Source organism: Delphinus delphis, chromosome 11 (genome assembly GCF_949987515.2).
Source record: "Delphinus delphis chromosome 11, mDelDel1.2, whole genome shotgun sequence".
Lineage (NCBI taxonomy): Eukaryota > Metazoa > Chordata > Mammalia > Artiodactyla > Delphinidae > Delphinus > Delphinus delphis.
In genome coordinates, this window is record NC_082693.1 from 77,720,164 (window position 1) to 77,743,297 (window position 23,134).

The window sequence follows — 23,134 nt, forward strand, 5'->3', positions numbered from 1 at the left end:
TTGGAGACCTAGGAAGAAGTCCTTACAGGGGTTTTTGGAAAAGCCTTTGCTTTCCAGATACAAAAGGATTAATGAGACTGACAGACTCTTATCCTCTCTCTTCTTCCTGTTCTGAATGAAGATATGGATGGTACTTGGGAGGTACAACAGCCTGTAAGGCAGTAAGTATAAGGAAAAGAAAGAGAACGTAAGAGAACAGGAATTGCAGAGAACATGGCCTTGACACAGTTGATCAGGGCCAGCAGCTAACTACCTCAGACTGTTCTAGGTTACAATGAGAGACCCAGACACATTAAGAGAAACCATAATTGTTTTTCACCTAAGCACATGTCTTAAGAATGCTAGATACTACCATAATCTTATTTAATTGTCATGACAAATATTTGAGGGAGGTATTACTGATCCCATTCTACAGATGAAGAAACTAAAGCTCAGAGAAGTTAACAGACCATTTAACAATTATAAAATAAGATATAACTTACCTGAAGAAATTTTGTTATCAACTCGATTCCTTCAGAGTCTAACCTAAAAACGAAAGACAAGTAGCAATTTATTCTTTAATCTTTAAAAAAGCTGATAGCAACTTTTCAAATAAAACTATTTTCCAAATGTTGTTATCTGCTAAATTCAAGTGCCCTAAAATAGCACACCTTGCTGCTTTCAAACAGACTCAAATCTTTTATCCTTAGAAGATTTATCTTGCCACTTGTTTAAGAAGAAACCACAAATAACTGGGCATCAACTCAAATGTTCAATATTCAAGAGTTAGATTATTAAAACTACAGAATTTGTAAAAATCACCATTTTGTCTCAAAACAAAATAACCTCTATTATTGAAAAAGCTTCAGTAAACTAGATCTGTTTTCATAGTGTTTCAGTGAAGGCAAGAGTACAAAAGCATCATTTTCCTATTATACAGGTGAAAACAAACAGATAAGTGACCCCAAAATATATCACTGTGGTTCAAGATAAACAGAGATGAGTCATTCAACAAACTTTTACAGGGCAGTTGGCTGAGCATTGGGTACTACAAGCTATAAAATTCAATTTAAATATGCCTCAATAACTTTATAAAACTTCATTAAAAAGGGATACAAAACCAATCAGATGGTCAATAAAGACAGATAATTACAAGGATGAAATTAATAAAATAGGGAGTAGAGGGTTTAGGGGTTATCTTAATGAGAAAATCTCTTGATCAGAAATCACTAATTCTACCTTGCACTGACTTTCACTGGCAAAAGTCCAATTATGGGGGAAAAAAAAAATCCCCCCCCTTCCCCCCTAGTGCTTAGTCGGTACTGTGGATGCTGTGGCGTAGAAATTCTACAGTCTTCTAATCCTTTGCAGTTTGCCATTCTGACAAATAACCAGAACTCCTTGGCCATAGAAAAGCTAGGTGCTAAGGTCATAAAGAATGTGCTTTAAAGAGCTGCAACCTTTTACACTGGACATTACAACATATATACATATGTATACATATATATATGTTGTAATGTCCAGTGTAAAAAAAAAATATATATATATATGACAAAAATAGGATTTATGCTATTTGGGAGAGACACATACAAAAAGTCTAACACATTATTCTTCCTAAGAAAGTCTAATTAGAATATTCTTAGTTGCTATAGTGACAAGAGCATCAATTCACATAAAAACTTTCAAAATATTTTTGGTACCAGAATGTTTTTACTATTCTTCCCTATCTTGAGAATAAATGGAACTAGAGTGAGTGTGTTATGTTGTGAGCTATGTGAAACAACGAAAGAGATATTGGCCTTATTTGGTATCCTGGTGCCCTTCTCATTTTTATTTTTTCTTAAAGATGAAAAAATACAGTCAAAGGGGTTATTCTATGTTACTTATTGAAAATGTAATACATTCCATAAGTAAATATGTTGTGAAAAAAATTTTTTAAATAAATATTTATTTATTTTTGGCTGGGTTGGGTCTTCGTTGCTGCACGTGGGCTTTCTCTAGTTGCAGTGCACGGGCTTCTCATTGCAGTCGCTTCTCTTGTTGCGGAGCATGGGCTCTAGGCATGTGGGTTTCAGTAGTTGTGGCATTTAAGCTCAGTAGTTGTGGCGCACAGGCTCTAGAGCACAGGCTCAGTAGTTGTGGTGCATGGGCTTAGTTGTTCTGTGGCATGTGGGATCTTCCCGGACCAGGGCTCAAACTCATGTCCCCTGCATTGGCAGGCAGACTCCCAACCACTGCACCACCAGGGAAGTCCCCTGACTCAAACTGTAATGGGAATCTTGGATGGATCTGAGGTAGGTCTGAAAAGAAACTTTAATCAGATGGCCAACATATAGGATATGAAGGGTCAGAAAGAGTTTATATTCTTCAAATACAAATTGTCATTCATTGACTGAAATGCTGATGGGTCATCTTGTGTAGGAGTCAAGATTTTACTTATAACACATTCTTAGGTTTTTCTAAGTAAATACATATAGAATAATTGTGTAGACAGCAAAGCAAACTTCATCATGGTCTTCACAGTATTGAATAAGGCATTAATCAATGTCTTCTTTCTGGGAAATGGAACAATCTACATAAGCCCTAGAATTTTATTATATATATTCTATATTCATTTTATTTACAGCTCAATTCTGTGGACTTACATACTTTGGTAGTTCTTGCTCACTGAATTATAAAATTAATATGACACAGGAAGGAAGAAATTAAATCCTAAAATATTTAAGAACTGTGTATGTGTATCACATATTCCCATGAATCCTTACTGTGGCTAATGCTTCAAGAGACTAAAAAAAAAAAAAAAAAAAGATGAGTTCCCCCCCTTTCACTTAAAGAGGAAAAAAAAAATACCTGGGTGCATGGTTAATTAGAGGCTGTGGTTTATATTTTGGAAAGTTGTAGTTCTTGAACTCATCATTTGAAGAAACACCTGGCCAAGTTTCCTGAGATGGAGTTCCTGAATTTAAAAATATATATATTTATAAATATATAGAAATTTTTATACAGGCAAATACATATAAATAGGGAGAACTAAGAAAGCGTCTTAAAGAACAATTTATATTTAGTAGATAATTTGATTATTTCAACTGAAACTAAAAAGATAGAAATAGTAATCATACAGACTTTTTTTTTTGGACTAAGCAATGATGCCATAAAAATGTTGTCTAATTGACACCTAAGCTAAAATATTTCCTAATAATGTGCTAAAAGTCAATTTTCAATAATATTTCTCTTCTCTGTTCTTCCCTACAATCATTATTGCAAAGGTAGAACTTGGTAAATAAAAAGCAGACGTTATCTAGAAGGATCTATCTTTATTGTAATTATGCTCATTATAATTCTTATAACATCTATTTATGTTAGTCTCAGTATCAAATTTATAAATATATTTTTTAAAGATATAGTCTTATCTAGCTACTCAATTATACGTAACAAATCACTGGGAAGAGAGTTCTGTTACCTAGCAGTCGGAAAATTAAGTGCAGTTCATCTTCCACAGTTGATCCTGGAAACAGAGGTCTTCCAGAAGCCATTTCAAAGAAAATGCAACCAACACCCCTATAAAATGTAGCATTAAAAAAAAAAAGAAAAAAAAAAAGATGAGCAAACCATTTATTTATTATTAAGCACAAGAATCTTTTCCTTAAGGTTGCCTCTCTGGAGAATTTTGTACTAGCCTGCTAGAAAATCTGCAGAGATTTTTCTTCAGATCCAACTAAACTAATTTCTTAACATTTACCCTATTTGTCTCAACTTCCATACTGCCTTATCCATTTTCTCCACTTAAAATGTCCAGCCCTCCTCTGCATGATCCTTGAAGAACACCACTAACAATGGCTAATAGTGATATAAAGCTTACTATGTATTAGGCAGTGGTTAGCAGGGCTAGGGAGAAGCAAGTATTTCAAGATGTTTTTATGCAGGAAGCAGAGACGGAACACACAGATGCAGAGTGAAGAGTGTGTGAGTGTGAGTGACAGCGAGAGTGAGAGTGAGAGAGTTAAGAGAAGGAAGAGAAATGGATAGAGGCTCGCTAATAGATACTGTCTTCTAGGATCTGTGTGAATACATATGAGTTTAAGACACAGTCCTTCTTTTAAAGGGCTCACAATCTAGCAATTATATAATAATTTTATATTTTAAATGTTATACAGAAGATTAAATAATGGAGCCACTATGGAAAACAGTATGGTGTTTACTTAAAAAAAATGTAAAATAGAATTACCATACGATCCAGCAATTCTACTTCTAAGTATACAAAAGAATTGAAAGCAGTGATTCAAAGAGATATTTGCATCTACAACATGGGTGAACCTTGAAGACATTTATGCTAAGTAAAATAAACCAGTCACAAAAAAACAAATACAGTATGATTTCACTCATGAGATACTTAGAAAAGTCAAATTCACAGACACAGAAAGGAGAATGGTGGAGGGGGAGAGGGTAATGGGGAGTTACTATTTAGTAAGTACACAGCTTCAGTTTGCAAGATGGAAAAATTCTGTAGACTGATGGTGGTGACGCTTGAACAGCAATGTAAATGTACTTAATGCCAGAGAACTGTACACATAAAATGGTTAAAATGGTAAATTTGGTTGTATATATTTTTCTACAATTTAAAAAAGTTTATAAAAGAAAGAAATGTTACGTAATACAAAAATTAATTATATAAATGTTCAACCCAAGACAAAACAGAACGAAGTATATGATTTATCACTATACGAAGAGTGCAAGCAATAAGTATAACCACAGTTCAGAGGAAGGAATTACCACAGTAGGCTAGGTTATATTCAGAAAGGATTTATGAAAAACTATGTTTTGAAGGCCCTAGGCACAGGCCCCAGTTATAGAAAAAGAGCAGGCATTCCAGATGGGTGAACTAGTATGAACACAAGCACAAAGGTGGGAAAACCCAGGCTATTTATGAAATATAGTGAGTAGCCACTTGGCTAAAAGGAAACGTTTGTGGAGAATATTCTGAAATAAACTGAAAAAGGTAGTTTAGAGACATTTTATGAAGATCAAGTATCAGATTGAAGAACTGTACCTTATTCTATAGGTAATAAATGGGGAAGCAGCAAACATGTTTAAATAAAGGAGTGTCATGATCAAAGTGCTATGTGAGGAAGCCGCCTATGGTATTTTTTCAATATTATTTTTAGATCAACTTAAAGCAAGTGGGTTTTGGTGAATATTAAATGATGATAAAAATAAATTTTGTCTTAAATTACTATGTACCAGACACTCTTCAAAGTGCTTTACATACATTAGCTCATTTGGTCTTAACATTATCCACAGAACAGCCTTTTAAAGTAGTTATTGTTACTATTCCCATTTCCTTAAATGAGGAAACTGAGGCACAGGCCAATAATTTCAGTAAGGTTATCGTATAGCTATAAGTGGTTGAACTGGTATTTAAACCTAGGTGATCTTACTTGCCAGAACTCTTAATCGTTGCTTATATTTTATCTCCTTAAAGCCAAATATCTATCGGTATGCCCTGTGTTAATGGCTACATTCTTTCAAAATTATAAATGGCAGTAAATCTGCATATATTTACCACATGTCAATCTGTGTTGAGTACTCTGAGGAACCGAGAAGCACATCAGGCGGCCGGTACCACAGTGTGACAACTTCATTTGAGTAGGTCTTTGTGGGAACTGACTTGGCTCTGGCTAGTCCTTCACAGGGAAAAGAGAACAATTAAGAAATAGCTGGAATGCATTTCCCAGTCCATATTCTCACCATGACTCCAGTCACAAGGATGCCTGAGATGGCTACTCTATACCTTTTTGAGGCTTAACAAAATTAGTTTTATGAATTTTTTTTTTTGAGTGTGTGTGGTCTTGGGTCAGCAAATCCTATTATTTATTAAACTAAATAATAATAATTCCACATTCAGAGACCATGCTTACTTTTATGAGTGAATGCACCTGGTACAGTATCTGGGCTAATCAAAACTTAAGATACCCTCCTTCTATCCACGAATTATTATGCCAAGATTATTTCCTACTTGGATTTAAGTTAATGCAAAACAGGCCAATGACATTTGTCACCTTTTAACCTGATTCCAACTTCCATTTGCTATATCAGTTCTTACCAAAAACCATGAAGTTACTGGTTCATGATCCTGTTAAGTTTTATTGACAATTCCCTTGCAGAAGTTTATATTTAGAGAAAGTTTCCTTGGAATAAACTACAATGTCATTCTGTACTTTCTAAGTTTTAAGTTACATGGTTAATTTTAAAATAAGGTGAACCTCACTGTCTTTGGATATTAATTGCTGTAGATGATGTAAAACACGAACCATTCCTTTGCCAATTTAATATGAAATTCACTGATTATCTAGAAATAAAGGCAAGAGTTCACAACTTTATCTCTTGAGCCACTGGCGTTAAGAGAGTTGCTTTTATTACCTCTACACCTCCAAATTCTGATCACCTAAAGAAGTAACTTTAAAAGATATATGAAGAAATATAAATTTATTTTAACATACAGTTTATTTCAAACAACAAGGAATAATTAATTTTTAGGCTGTGATTTCTGTTGTGTGTAACTATTGTATCTGATTAAAATATTAAATAAGAAAAATGTAATAAAAGGATGATTCAATACTTTGTTAAACTGGATAAAGTCACCCAAATGAAACCAGAAATTTAAAAAATTAGGCAGTACTCATACTATTTTCATTAAGTATAAGGGCTAAAGGAAGTAACTGAAACAATGTTGACACTGTTTTATTATAGGTTTTACTCTACCATTCCAACTTGGTAAAATAAATTCAACAAATTTCGGTAATTAGCAAATGGAAGCAGCTTTCTGATTTCTCTTCCTGATGTAATACTGGGTTATATGGGGGAAAGGACAAGGCTGCAAGTTGCTAATGCTATACATATAACATCAAAGCAATTGCAGTTATAGTTTCCTCAGTACCTTATACTCCATCTCCTGAGAGAATTCTAAACTATGATGCTTGCTCATACAGCCTTCTGATTCAGTTCACAATTAGATTTGCAATTTTGGCATGAAATGAAATACACAGTAATTTCTTCCAAACCAAATTAATTGTGATACGGTATTATTATATAAACCATTTTCTATTATTAATGAAAATGTCTATTTATATTAATACTTCCCTGATCACAGGAAAAGTAGGTCATAGAGATCAAGAACAATTTGTTGTAAAATACTCAGTTATATGACTCTCCCTTACTTGTGTCCGAAGTATACTTACTATGAAACCAATAAAAAAATAAATAACTAAAAGCAACAGAGACAAAATTCATTGTACCATCTCATGGAATAATTAGATTTTCCTGTTGGCCGGTGGACAGATAAAATTTGCTTGGCTTGGTTTGTAGAGGTAAAAAGTAAAATTCAAAGCACTCATAGTATTCCCCTACCAAAAGTACATTTTTGATGGCTTTTGCCATTCTTTTTGCATATCTTATAGCTAAGCAGGGGTTCTCCATCACTGCCATTCATTTGGGGATTAAGGAATAAGGAGCAGTAAATGCAGCCTGGCCAAAAAAATTTAAAAGGGGGGCGGGGAAAGAGAGAAAGAGAATAACAATTACTAGGAAAATAACGTAAACTATGCCCTAGAGACTCTATGTAAGCATATGGAAATGACTTATAATTTCTCATTTAGACTCATGTGACCTACCCAATTCCTTTTAAATAGCAACCTACCTTTCAAACAAATGGAGAAGTGTTAAATGAATAAAAGTATAGGAATTTTCAGAACAAATTCACCACTTAATAACAGTGAATTTTTAATCTGTTACTAACAGAGTAATACTTGAAACACTAATATTTATCACATTAATGAAATATTCCAAAAGTAAAACTACTATAATCACTTATGAAAAATGATAAATACTAACTACGAAAAACTGCATGGGCTTTTAAAAACTAACTTCTGTTACAGTACTCAAACTCTCAGAATGTGGAATATTAAAAAAAACACAAAAAAACAAAGTTACTATATGGAGTTCCTTCAATATGAAAAAGTTTACTCCCTAGAAGCCAAAAACATGTAATTTTATTTCACCATTCTAGTCCCTTATAACTGGATTAGCTAAAGAGAGACAGACAGACAGCTACTAATTAAATTATTAAGCATATAAATAAATACAAAGCATGGTGGCAGGGACGTCCCTGGTGGTGCAGTGGTTAAGAATCTGCCTGCCAATGCAGGGGACGTGGGTTTGATCCCTAGTCCAGGAAGATCCCACATGCTGCGGAGCAACTAAGCCCATGCGCCACAACCATTGAGCCTGTGCTCTAGAGCCCGTGAGCCACAACTACTGAAACCCATGCTCCTAGGGCCTGCGCTCTGCAACAAGAGATGCCACTGCAATGGGAAGCCCGCGCACCACAACGAAGAGTAGCCCCTGCTCGCTGCAACTAGAGAAAGCCCGCACAGCAATGAAGACCCAACGCAGTCAAATGAATAAATTAAATTTTAAAATAAATAAATAAATAAAACTATTTTTTTAAAAAAAGCATGGTGGCAGGCATATTAAAGGAATCCCTTTCAGTAATGACATTTAAACTCTTTAGTCTCAGGACCCTTTTTAGGCTCTTAAAAATTACTGAGGATCCAAAGAGCTTTTATCTATGTAGATTATATTTACTGATATTTGCATATTAGAAAAACAGAAAAATCTAAAACTTCTTCCTTAAAAACACCATTTATATGTTAACATGAGTATTTTTATGAAAAATATTTTTTCCAAAATAAAACAAAAATTAGTATGAATGTCCTTGTTTTACATTTTTGTAGTCTATTTTAATAGAAGACAGTTGGATTCTCCTTTTGCATTCAATCTGTTGGGATGTTTCTTTGACTGCAGTTATATATAGAGAATCAGGTTTCACACGGATGCGAAATTGGAAAGAAGAGCATTTTAATAGCCTTTCTGATAATTGTGCATATACTTTTTTGATACTGCATCAAAATTAGAAAATATTTAGCTTCTTAAAGATTATATGGTTACTTGGAACTATATCAATCAACTTCTAATACTTTTGCTACATTAAAATTCACTGGTCTATCCTGCACTTTAAATGGATATTTTACCTATGCATGATTCTGTAATACCATGCATTGGTCATCTGGAAAATACTGGTTCTCTAGGCTATTCAGATATTACAAATGTTTACACATTTCTTTAGCATATCAAAAAAAATCATATTTGTTAATGTCACCACTGATCTCACCAGAAAAGTCTTCAAGTACTGGGAAGCTATCAAATTCAAAATGGCAGATCCAGGGCTTCCCTGGTGGCACAGTGGTTGAGAGTCCGCCTAGCTGATACAGGGGACACGGCTTCGTGCCCGGGTCCGGGAAGATCCCACATGCCGCGGAGCGGCTGGGCCAGTGAGCCATGGCCACTGGGCCTGCGCGTCCGGAGCCTGTGCTCCGCAACAGGAGGAGGCCACAGCAGTGAGAGGTCCGCGTACCGCCAAAAAAAAAAAAAAAAAGGCAGATCCAAATTTCCAAAATCTAATTTTTGCTTGAAAACTCGTATTTTACTATTGTCAAGAAATACTTTCACAGTTGTTTTCCTTGAAATGATAAGGCTCACTTCATTCATTTTTTAAGAAAGCATCTGCCAAATACCTAAGTCTGAGTAACCACAGTTTGTCTATTGGTCATTTTTTTCAAGTAAAAATGATACTTCTTAAGATAAAAAGGTGGGCTAGTTCAGTTTCCACTCATATAATTACACAAGCACTTTTCCTTGAAATAACCATAGTATTTCTGTGTGCAGCAGATGTGTTTTATGTATATTTCCCATTTCATCACACAAAATACTAAAAATACACCTACTCAAAAATGGAGATTTAATAAAATTTAATAAATTTTACTGCTTCATCTGATACCTCTTAAAAAGTGTTTTCCTACAAGTGTATAGTGGTGAAGAATACAATGGCTACTAAGTATAATTTGGTGTGAGTGCCTTGATTTACACTAAGGGTACCAGTAGCTTTATCCCTTCTTACTTTTGGATAATCAACGCAAATATTAACACAGTGAAGAGGGCAAGTAAACTTTCAGTATAATTTTGAGAATATATTATACCTTTGGAGATCCCCTGAAAGGGTCTCAGGATGCTTAGGGGTCTATGGACCATACCTGAGAACCAATGCCTTCTAGCATTCACTAATATAACTCACCACCAAAATTTTCAAATATTTTATTCCATGAGCTACAGAGAACACTTCCAAACCCACATAAAAGCAATCATGCAGTGTCAATGGTTGTTCTTTTAAACTTAAACACCTGGAACTATTTATAAATATCTCATACATTCCATACCAAAATCTGCTAGCTTTAATTCTCCTTTTTCATTAATGAGGAGGTTCTGTGGTTTTAAGTCTCGGTGTAACACCTTTCTTCTGTGGCAATATGCCAAACCACGTAGAATTTGGTATAAAAACAGCTACGGAAACAAAAAATAGAAATTAGTCTTACAGATAATAAGATATACTTTGGTATAAGTTATGGTAAACAGAAAAGCAACTGGCCTAGAACAGTAAGAGAAAAAAAAAAGGAACCACATCCTTTTCCTTACATACCTGTTGTCTGAATTTTACAATTTACTGTTCTATTTGAACCATCTACGTATTTTTTTAGAGTGAACAAAGCGAAATGAAACTTTGTCTTAGTAGCAATAGTTCACTTGTTACTGAAAATGACTTTAAATAAATGTACCTCATAAATTTACAGGCCTACTAATTAGGCTTACAGTTTAATTATGAAATTCTGGCAAAACAAACAACCTTCTACCATTACCCCACCCTACTCCCCCCAAAAAAAACTAATGTGGGGCAACGTCTTTAAAATAAGGCAATGGAATTGGTGGTTTTATGAACATTCTGAGATGTCAAACAGAATGGTGTTGCATAGCTCTGGCAAATTATGTGCTATAAAAATAACCTAAAATAACCTAAACCAGCTTCTATCACTCACCTTCTGGGTACTTTACTTTCAGCACCTCCTACTCAGCCTTCAAAATCTGCTATGATTCAGAAAAGGGAATTGGCACTGTAGAGCTCTGAATGGCTCTTTGAGAAAACCAATTCCTATAAGGCTAATGGGAGACTTTTTGTTGTGGATTTTGGTGGAAAAAAGAATATGAAACACAGGAGGTCTCTGATTCTTTGTGGTTAACAAAGAAGAGGATTCAGGATTGTACCCCTGGTTATCTTGAAGGTGAAAAATAGCATTAGAACTTCAAGAATAAGCCAAGGCAGCAGGTGAACAATGGGCCTGAAGAAAATCTAATTAGCAGTTTCTACACTCTACATATTCATGTGTTTTGAAAACTCTTAAATTACTATTTCCAAATATTTCCGTTACTTTCTATGTTTGAAAAAATATAAGGGGCTAGTTAAACACAGACTAAAATACTCTACAACTTAAGCCAGGAATGTAAACCTGGCTTAAGACATACAAACTTCTCAAATCTTTGTCAAATTATGATGATTAAGGACAATTTTCTTTCCAAATTACTGCTAATATGAAAGCAGGAAAAACAACATAAAAGCCACAAACAAAAATAAACACAAATGAGATTCAGTACACCTTGCAAAACAAAATGTGAAATATGATGAAAACAATTCTCATAGAAAATATATGGAAAGAGACTTAAAGCCCTATTCTAAAATTCTTAGCAATGTGTTACCCATGTGTTTTGAACTGTCTTTTACTAAAAGAAACTGGCTCTCCTTTATACCAAACTTAACTTAAAAGTATATAAGTTTAAAGTTACTACCTACAGAATTGGAACTGTCTCAAAAATACAGCTGGGACAGCCTACTTCCAGAACAGTTTCTCACAAACTGTTGACTATGTTTGGATAAATAAATCTTTGCTATATTTGGAGTATATCAGGTCAAAGAAACCTACTGAAAGAACACAACTGTATCAAAGGTTTTCATTTGATTTTACTTTTACTCTTGGGTTTCATCTGGGACTATTATACCAAACTTTTCTAGCATTACTTGCATCTTTAGATATTTTTCACATAAGAAAACATGTAATTATGTTACTTTTCCTCCTGACAGTACAGAATGGTATTTCCAGTCTAGTATTCATAATACCTATGCAGGTTCCTGGCCTTACTCATTAGATTAGTACCCTGAAAAGTTGTTTTATAATTAAATACCATTCTAAATACTTTAGGGGAGTTTGCCATATAAAGGAAGCCCTTTGCAGAATGCACTAATCATTTTCATTGATCTTAAAACATTTGGATTTTGATATAATAGGCATGTCATTTTCTTTTTAAGCAGAATATACCTATAAATGTATTCTACATATATCTAAGAGAATCAATGTTATAATGTGAAAGGAAATTGTCAAAAGTTTTTATTTTTGTTTTTTTTTGGAGCAGAGAAAGGTTTATTGCAGAGCCAAGCAAGGAGCAAGGGTAGCTCGTGCTCAAAATCCTCAAACTCCTCAAAAGTACTTTTTAAAACTTTTTAAATGAAGTAGTTCTATAAAAAGGTCTGATTCTAAGAAATACTATAGTGTAGTAAACAGAAGTTCTGAGTAAATATGTTCAGAGGACAATAACCTATTTAAAATGCCTAACAGAAAATTCTGAAGCATATTTCATACGTAATGTAGTTCATCTATGCTTAAGTGTTTGTCTGTACTTTAAATAAAATTTAAAATGACACACTAAAGCATACCTTAACATTGTGCATACTCATGATGTTTCCACAGTCATCCATGTACTGTTTTAGATCTTTATCCTGAAAAAATACAGCACTTTACTATGTGATACATAGTTTTGAGAAGGCATGACTCATTTACTTAATAGTGTTTAGTTTAAAAAAAAATCTGGGGGGGGGGCTTCCCTGGTGGCGCAGTGGTTGAGAGTCTGCCTGCCGATGCAGGGGACACAGGTTCATGCCCTGGTCCGGGAAGATCCCACATGCTGCGGAAAGGCTAGGCCCGTGAGCCATGGCCGCTGAGCCTGCGCGTCCGGAGCCTGTGCTCCGCAATGGGAGAGGCCACAACAGTGAGAGGCCCGTGTACCACAAAAAAAAAAAAATTTATTTTAATTGAAGTATAGTTGATTTACAATGTTGTGTTAGTGTCTGGTGTAAAGCAAAGTGATTCAGCTATAAATACATATATATATACATATTCTTTTTCAGAAAAATAAGTTGTTTTTTGAGGAAAGATACTGAATGCACCACACATAATTTAATTAAATACTAATAACAGTAATGTCCCCGGGGCTGTTAAAAAATCCAATTTGCTATGTTTTATCATTTAGTAAATGCTTACCAGATACTCAAAGACCAGAGTCAAAGATTTATCTGTGTGAACAATGTCATGTAGCGTTACTATATTTGCATGTTTTAGATCCTTTAATAGTGAAACTGCAAAACAAAAAAGAAAGCCAATTACTTAATCTGTGGTAGCCAGTCTTTTTAAAAAAAATCCTAAGTTTAACATATGAATGATTGAGTTTAGGAGTCTCTTAAATTTAAAACAATAATCCACCAAAGGAATTTGTAGTAGAAATTTTAATAGAATCAATTTTTTTTTCTTTTATGGTTCTGGGTTTGATATTTTTAATTCTTAAATTATCCTCAGGGCTTCCCTGGTGGCGCAGTGGTTGAGAGTCCGCCTGCCGATGCAGGGGACGCGGGTTCGTGCCCCGGTCTGGGAAGATCCCACATGCCGCGGAGCGGCTGGGCCCGTGAGCCATGGCCGCTGGACCTGCGCGTCCAGAGCCTGTGCTCCACAGCGGGAGAGGCCACAACAGTAAGAGGCCCGCATACCGCAAAAAAAAAAGAAATTATCAATATTACATTAATACTCTCCATGACATCTTTTCTTCTCAAATGTTAACTTATTGAGACTTCTAGGATTAATTTAGACATAAAGTCCAAGGTACCTTTTTTTCCTTCAAATTGCTTGTCAGTTGCCTCAAACTATTTTCTGGATAATCTTTTTTAAAAAAATCGTACCATTATATAAATATATTTACATCCTGTATATACTATTTATAGTTAGCTTTCCCCCATGCACCAATATATAACATTTCCCAATGTCAAATATTTGTCTGTGACAACAATCTTTAATGACTTCATAGTACTTCATTATAAGCAGTACAATAATATATCTAATTCCTTTTATTAAATCTTTCAGCTTTAGCTATTGCTTCCCCCCCTCCCCCCAGGGCCTTGTTTTACTGTATTCTTTCTCCTCAATGAGATGCCGTAAGCTGTAGTGGCATATATTTTCCAGTCATGTACTATTTCTATATCTGAGCTCCTTGTGCTTACAAAAAATGAACTCTTATTACATAGCTTTGGTTTTAAAATATTCTATATAAATTTCATAATACATTCTGCTCACAAAAGTACAAATTATACCTTCTCTTATTGCTGTGCAGGGTGCACCTTCTTCATGTTCCAACCGGATCTCTTTCAATGCCACCAAATTCTCTGTCAATTTACTTCTTCCTTTATATACTGTTGCATATGTACCCTACAAAATATATTTTTGAAAGACACATCAAAAATATCATGAGTCTATCTATATCATCTACACAATAAAGAGCCCTAACTAAATTTCTAATTTCTAAGCATGTGTTAAATTCTATCTTGCAAGGAAAACCCCACCATGATTAATCTTGGTTTTCCTATAGCTAAAAGGACTTTCAGTTCCATACACACAGCTTCCTTACTCTTACAACCCTACAGAGTGCTTCAAAGGTATGAAAACATAGGGAGAATATTTAATTTACTTTTTGTGCTTCGTATTAGATTAATAACTGAATCAATAGATTTGGAATCAAAGGTACTTAATCTCCACATACCATTGCAGTTAAAGCACAGTAAGTGAAAACTGAAAATTTAACTAACATATTATGAAACTTTACCCGTTTTCAGACTTTTCAGAATCTTTGTATGCTAGAGCTCTCCTTTAAAAAACAAATATATTCTATAGATTTCTTCTATCATTTCCAGGATAGTTCTCAAACTCCCTTAAGGCCTCCCTAGTAACTAATTCTATTATTTTCTTCTCACTTTCTCACTCTGGGAGGTAGACCATTTCAAAATTAGTCAGTACTAGTAGCAACTTCAAGAAAACCAAGGTCTTATGGGTCAAGAATTTCCTTAACCTTTAATGAGATGTGTCTTTAACCTTAAAGATAGTATTTTGATTTTTCACAAGTTTGAACACATGCAATTTCCCACATGATGGCACAAAGAATACCAGGAAGCTAACTAACAAATAAATGTCTATTTTGTTACCAAGAAAGCACAATATTTTATGCTTCAATATCAGGTTATAAGGCTATTAAAAAAACTCATTTCTTCTCACACGGATGGGATGATATCAAGAATTAAAGGTATTTTCCTTTTAACATTCTGTTGCTTTTTCAGAACAAGATATAATCTTTTAGATGATGAACAAGAAAAAAATGCACCTTACATGTTTGAAATAAGTATTAACTTACCTCTCCAAGCTTTTCCAATTTGATGTAGGTTTCCATTTTTCCAAACCCAATTTCTGACTGAAAGCAAACAATTATAAATTTAGTATTCTTAAAATTTCAATTCATCACTGCCTCAATTTCTGAAACTCTCCTGCTCTGAGGAGTGTCTTGGAATAGAAAAATCTGATTATAATTAAATTGTTGAACATCTGTCAAATTTTAAAATAAATTTTAAAAACTGGAATATTCAAAGGTTCAAAACTATCAAAGTTCACAATTAAAGTTGTCAACCCATCTTTTACATAGATCGAGTAACAGTCTGCTATAGGGACTTCCCTAGTGGCACAGTGGTTAAGAATCCACCTGCCAATGCAGGAGACACAGGCTCGATCCCTGGTCAGGGAAGACCCCACATGCCACAGAGCAACTAAGCCTGTGTGCCACAACTACTGAGCCTGTGCTCTAGAGCACACAAGCCACAACTACTGAGCCCGCATGCTGCAGCTACTGAAGCCCGTGCTCCGCAACAAGAGAAGCTACCTAGAGCCCATGCTCCGCAACAAGAGAAGCTACCACAGTGAGAAGCCCACGCACCACAACGAAGAGTAGCCCCCACTCCCACAACTAGAGAAAGCCTGCACACGGCAACAAAGACCCAACACAGCCAAAAATAAATAAAAACAAACAAACAAAAAACATTCTGCTATTATCAAAACTACAATGAGGTATCTATCACCTAACACTGATCAGAATGGGCATCATCAAAACATCTACAAACAATAAATGCTGGAGAGGGTGTGGAGAAAAGGGAACCCTCTTGCACTGTTGGTGGGAATGTAAATTGATACAGCCACTATGGAAAACAGTATGGAGGTTCCTTAAAAAACTAAAGATAGAATTACCATATGATCCAGCTACCGGGCATATACCCAGAGAAAACCGTAATTCAAAATGATACACATACCACGATGTTCACAGTGGCACTATTTACAATAGTCAGGACATGGAAGCAACCTAAATGTCCATCAACAGAGGAATGGGTAAAGAAGATGTGGTACATATATACACAATGGAATATTACTCAGCCGTAAAAAGGAACAAAACTAGGTCATTTGTAGAGATGTGGATGGACCTAGAGAGTGTCATACAGAGTGAAATAAGTCAGAAAGAGAAAAACAAATATCATATATTAACGCATATATGTGGAATCTAGAAAAATGGTACAGATGAACCGGTTTGCAAGGCAGAAATAGAGACTCAGATGTAGAGAACACCGTATGGACACCAAGAGGGGAAAGGGGGCCAGGGGTGGGTGATGAATTGGGAAATTGGAATTGACATATATACACTAATATGTATAAAATAGATAACTAATAAGAACCTGTTGTATAAAAATAAAAAAGAGAAAAACAAATATATATTAATGCATATATGTGGAATCTAGAAAAATGGTATAGATTACCTTATTTGCAAAGCAGAAACAGAGACAGAGACGTAGAGAACAAATGTATGGATACCAAGGGGCAAAGGGGTAGGGTGGGAAGAAATGAGATTAGGATTGATACATATACACTACTGATACAATGTATAAAATAGACAAGTGAGGGGACCATACTGTATAGCACAGGGAACTCTACTTAATGCACTGTGGTGTCCTAAATGGGAGGGAAATCCAAAAGGGAGGGGAATATACGTATATGTATGGCTGATTCATTCTGCTGTGCAGTAGAAAGTAACACAACATTGGAAAGCAACTATACTCCAATAAAAATTAATTAGAAAAAATTCTGCTATGAAAAAATTTTGTCCTATTTTAAGATCCTGAAATTTCAAGATACCACAGGCATTTTAAGATACTAAAGAATTTTATAAAAGGTAACTACATGATTTTCTTTTTAACAACACTGCAAAATAAATAATTTTCCTACATATTTTCCTTCACCAATCTTTGTGTTCCCTAGGAAGGCCTGCAAAAAACAAAATACTATTTATTTCAGGTTTTCCCACCAAAATATAACAAAAAAGACAACTGCAAGTCATACTCTATTATGAATCAGGAAATGGCTAACACAGAAGAAGCAATATAAACCTAAATCAGTCCCCTCCGTCCCCAAAAAAGGGGTTTAAAAGTGAGTTCTTAAAGCCATTGCTTTTAAACCTTGAGATTGTTTGACTACTTTCTATGGAGTCAATAAATGAGATAGATGGAATACTCAAATATGTAATGGAAACCCAGTATTTAAAAACTAAAAACAAACAGAACAAAAACCCTAACACAAAAGATTTAGGAAAAAAAGAAAAAACAAAGTGATAAAAATTTAGGGATTGAGAGCAGAAATCGGGGGGGGGAAAAAAGTTAAACAGAGGAGAAGAGTAAGAATTTTCTTAAACTGCTTTCTAGTAACCCTTTGTAGATAGTGCAAAAGGCAATAATAATCTAAAAATTCACTTCTCACTTTAGAGTGATACTAATGCCCTTAAATAAATAGCCAGTGAAGGGAATAATGTTCTTTTATATATAACCTCAGCTCTCAAAGGTGTATAAATAAGGCTGGATCATTAAATACTATGTTTTAGTCAAATTCTGGAGGTTATACACAATTTTTTCTGGAGGTGTTGAATAAAATAAAAATGATACTTGACAATTAATATTTGACTTAACATCTCTCACCACTTGGAACAAAAGGATAAACTGCCCCAACCTGAATGGCCGGAAGTAGCAGAGGCCTCTCAAAGGAACTGTTTCTATCCTTTTGTTACAAGGATATGTATCCATTTAAAAGCCATGCAGGGACTTCCCTGGTGGTGCAGTGGTTAAGAATCCGCCTGCCAATGCAGGGGACACAGGTTCGAGCCCTGGTCCGGGAAGATTCCACAGGCTGCAGAGTAACTAAGCCCGTGCGCCACAACTACTGAGGCTGCACTCTACTGAGCCCTCGTGCCACAACTACTGAAGCCTGCGTGCCTAGAGCCTGTGCTCCACAATGAGAAGCCACTGCAATAAAAAGCACACATACTGCAACAAAGAGTAGCCCTCAGATCACCCCAAATAGAGAAAGCCCATGTACAGCAATGAAGATCCAACACAGCCTAAAATAAATAAATTAAATAAATAAATTAAAAATAAAATAAAATAAAAGTCATGAGGAAAACTGCATATCTAATAGTACTTAATTCAATTTTGGAAAACTAATGAAAACTGTGGTCACAGGCAGTATTACTGAATGACTGAAAAATTGCTTCTTTCTGCACTCTTAAAGACTTTTCTCTATATATGGTATTTTTTAAAAAACAATTAATTAGGGCTTCCCTGGTGGCACAGTGGTTGAGAGTCCGCCTGCCAATGCAGGGGACGCGGGTTCGTGCCCGAGTCCGGGAATATCCCACATGCCGCGGAGCGGCTGGGCCCGTGAGCCACGGCCGCTGAGCCTGCGCGTCCGGAGCCTGTGCTCCGCAACGCGAGAGGCCACAACAGTGAGAGCCCCGCATACCGCAAAAAAAAAAAAAAAAAAAAAAAAAAAAATTAAAAAAGTGAGATTTTGGAACCATCATGCACCATCCACCCATGTACTATCTTATATATGACTCACAGATATTAAGTCCTTGCTTTCTATTATCAATAATTATACAGAATGATAAGGTAAAACTACACTAGACAACACCTGCTAAATACAAATGGAGTTTTTTATTTTAATATGGAAAATGTGGCAAATAGCCCACCATCTGGTGCATGAGAACCTGATTCTGAATAACCTTTTGACTTTGCATGTTTTTCTGGGGACACCTTTTTTTTTTTTTTTTTGCAGTATGTGGGCCTCTCACTGTTGTGGCCTCTCCCATTACGGAGCACAGGCTCTGGATGCGCAGGCTGAGCGGCCATGGCTCATGGGCCCAGCCGCTCCGTGGCATGTGGGATCTTCCCAGACCGGGGCACGAACCCGTGTCTCCTGCATCGGCAGGTGGCCTCTCAACCACTGCGCCACCAGGGAAGCCCTGCATGTTTTTATAGTCTATTTACATATTATCTTAACACTTAAAAAAAGGTTAATTACCAAGGTCACACAAACTATGATAGAATATGTTTATTTTCTTATACCTACCTCTAGAATTCAGGTGATTAAATTCACAAACATGGAACTATTCTGCCATGAATTTTAAGTCTTATATCACATTTCTTTATGAAGGAAAAAAGAACTATATTTAAAGAATAAATGGAAACTAGTAAGAACAAAATAATAAACATCCCCCCCAAAAATATAATAAAAATGTCATTATCTGTAACAATAAGAAGCACATAGAAAAATATAACTACAAGCTAGGAACTTTTTTGTTTATTTTTTGGCTACGTTGCGTGGCTTGTGGGATCTTAGTTCCCTGACCAGGAATTGAACCTGTGCCCTCAGCAGTGAAAGCACAGAGTCCTAACCACTGGACCACCAGGGAATTCCTGGGAACTTTTTCTTATCAGGAGTTGGGAAATTTTCTTATTCATTCTTTTACCTTAAGTGAATAAATACTAGCATGCCCTTAAAAGATCAAGTACACTTTGGTCCAATGGTGACTATGACAAAAATGCTGAGATTTGCTTTAAAGAGTGTATAAATGAACTATAAATTCAAGATTATAAAGATAAAAATGTTGTAGAGATTTACTGTATCATATGAAGTATATAAAGAATAAACTGTAAGACATGCATCAAAAATTAACACTACAAAGAGTCACTCTTCAAAGAATGAAACTTAGTGAGATCATTAATATATGCTGAAAGTCTGCTTTTTAAAAAGAAGGTAAATACTGGAATTATCTGCCACAACCCAATTCAGAGTAAGTGTACCCACCTCACAACATTTTAATGATTCCCAGCCTTTAGGATTTATTACATCCAAATATTACTTACTGAATCTTTATATGGAATTTCTAGAAAATTTTGCTTGCATTTTTATCTGCTGAACATGACAAGATTAACAATAGATATAATGACTAGCTTGTTGACACGCTCTCCTACGGAAATTATTCAGAGGACAAAGGACAAAGCTCATTTATTCAATATTTACCAAGCACAATACTAGGTACTGGGGATATAGTGAAGAAGACAGATATGATTCCTGCTTTCATAAGTTCACAATCTAGACTGAGTTCCATCCTAGATTACTTTAGAATATTTTTAAAGTCTCATATAAACAGAAATAACAGCTAAAGGAATGGAACAGTAAGCTTTGCATTTTAATACAACATAAACATTTCCTTAATTCTGCTTTCCAAACAAAGATAATTTTTTTCTCATATTCACTGCTCTAAGAGAATACTTGGCTTTTTGGAAAACCAAGCAAATTCCTGTTCAATCAGCTCTTGTACCATAAGCACATGAAAATTAAACAAAAAAATATAATTTATAATAGCCAGATTCCTATAATTCAGGGTAACTTGTAAGTAGCATCGAGTATTATGGGGTATTTCTTGATTACTTTGGCTCTGGCAATATAATCACTCTATCAAAGTTATAAAGATGTATTAACATGCTGGCAATGCAGTTCTAATTGAGTTTCAAAACAACTGAAATACATGCAAAAGTTCTATAGATGCCATTCTAAAAGTGAATGTGTATATAAGAAACACTGGGGGCAAAGGGAGATTTTTCAAACACCCATTTCCCTCCTTGTGAGATTTACCGAGTTACTGTTACTGACAGAAATATGTTCTTAGATATGTGAGGGGCAGAAAAGAGACTGAGAATCTCTATTCTACTTGATCATTTGTCTCGCAAAAATGTGCTGTCATCATCATCATACTACCACCTTAACCCTGACCATAATATGCCAAAGGTAAATTAAGTTGTGGGTGGACTTTGAACCTCACTTCCACACCACATAATATATTTATTATTTCTGAGAGACATCAGGACTTGATACCCTATTTTCTCATCTATTCTTAGAAACAAGGACTACATATGATATATATTGGTAAAGTCATGAATGAGGAATCCAAAACTCATTGTTTAGGAAGAGGCAGATTCTTAAAATGTGTATAACTTAAACTTCAATAAAATGAGACAAACTTTCATGCACAGACTTAGTCTACTAAAGCTGCACTTAACACTCTCAGAAAACTTCCACGGGGCATGCCATCACTGTAAGTGCAACAATGCTCTAACAAATCACTATCTGCCTATGGGCTTTCCCACCAGTCTAATGTTTAACTCAGTATGTTAAGAGTCAGAATATTCCATTTCTTATCAACTATAAATGAATATTAAATAACACTTCACCAATCTAATAACCAATATCTTTAATATGAGATAGAATGACTAAATGTAATGTGTTCTGGATGGGATCCTGGGGAAAAAAAGATATTAGTGGAAAACTAGGGAAATTTGAACAAAGTACAGAGTTTAGTTAATAGTAATGAACCAATATTGGTTTCCTTAGTTGTGAAAAATGTACTAAACTAATGTAAAATGTTAATAACAGGGGTAACTGAGTATGTGGTATATGGGAACTCTCTATATGATCTTTTAAATTTTTCTGTAAATCTATAACTACTCTAAAATAAAAAAACTTATTTAAATAAAAAGTCAATAGAAAGGATTCAGCAAGAGAGGGAGACTGACTATACATGAGTGTATAGGAATAACAAATACTCTAAGCATCCTGAGGAGATGGGATAGGAAGAAGGACAATTCCTCAATATTGAAGAAAGGAAAGAGAAGAATTAGTGTAATTCAGAAAATGAGAGGGTTTCTGGTTAGTGGCTTCTCTCTTCTTTGTCATGTAGTGGGAGAGGTCATCTGCTTAGAGAGGGGAAGAATTAACCAGAGAAATACAATAGGGCAGCCAAGTGATACTGAGAATCCAACTGAGGCTGATGATCATAAATTCATAGAAGAACCAATCAGCCCTATTTTATGTCTTTCTCTACCAGAAATGAACTCTCTGACTGGTTTCTTATTTCCTACTCAAACAAAGGATTTATTTTATTTTTACTACCCTACTTATAATATACTGCTATTGAAAACAAAAAAACAACGTTTTATCCTTTTAGAAAGACAAAATTTTATATTTTGTCTTGTAAAACATATTTTTTTTAGATAAAGAGTATATCATCCATGGAAACATGAGCTCTAACAAATGTGAAGAATATTTTTCTTTTCCCATCTCCTTTCCATGCATTCCCTAATCCTTCCCCTTCACATATAAACCTAGGGTATTGAAGAATAATTTTCTAATATACTTCAAAGAAACCATGGCTTTAGTAAGGTAGATAGATAATGAAAAGGATGAATCAGTAGAAACCCAGAACAGAGCTGGCATGATTAATCTGAAATCTATAAGCCATTTCAGATCAAAAAGCAAGGGAGGTAGGTAGGAACACTCAACACAATAAAAACTCCAGTCACTTAACATTCATTAGAGGGCACTGTTTTCCTTAATTTCATGTACACTGAAAAAGACAGGTCTTAGATGATAGCTTCGGTGATTAAACCATACCTTTAGTCCCAATCTGAAATATTTACTAACTCCAAAACTTAAGTATCGATCTTTAATAAAAATTGATAACCAAAGAATACTTGCAAGCTGGTAATTAAATGACAAAGTTACTTGAATAAAAATGTCCTAAGCAGTGATGCAAAATTATGATGATCATAACCTATACCAAAGTCAAGTTGGTATTACACTTT

At 34.9% G+C, this 23,134-nt stretch overlaps 1 protein-coding gene across 1 annotated transcript in view; it reads right to left on the bottom strand.

Annotated features, from left to right (window-relative positions):
• The window catches only part of CDK17 (cyclin dependent kinase 17), a 97,262-nt gene that overhangs the window by 5,130 nt on the left and 68,998 nt on the right, over nucleotides 1–23,134 (bottom strand). The window contains exons 6-14 of the mRNA XM_060025419.1: nucleotides 15,481–15,537; nucleotides 14,390–14,504; nucleotides 13,293–13,387; nucleotides 12,689–12,751; nucleotides 10,308–10,431; nucleotides 5,540–5,660; nucleotides 3,440–3,537; nucleotides 2,830–2,935; nucleotides 483–525 (exon numbers count right to left, since the gene is read on the bottom strand). Coding sequence (XP_059881402.1) covers nucleotides 483–525; nucleotides 2,830–2,935; nucleotides 3,440–3,537; nucleotides 5,540–5,660; nucleotides 10,308–10,431; nucleotides 12,689–12,751; nucleotides 13,293–13,387; nucleotides 14,390–14,504; nucleotides 15,481–15,537 — 822 coding nt within the window. The remainder of the gene's footprint in view (nucleotides 1–482; nucleotides 526–2,829; nucleotides 2,936–3,439; nucleotides 3,538–5,539; nucleotides 5,661–10,307; nucleotides 10,432–12,688; nucleotides 12,752–13,292; nucleotides 13,388–14,389; nucleotides 14,505–15,480; nucleotides 15,538–23,134) is intronic.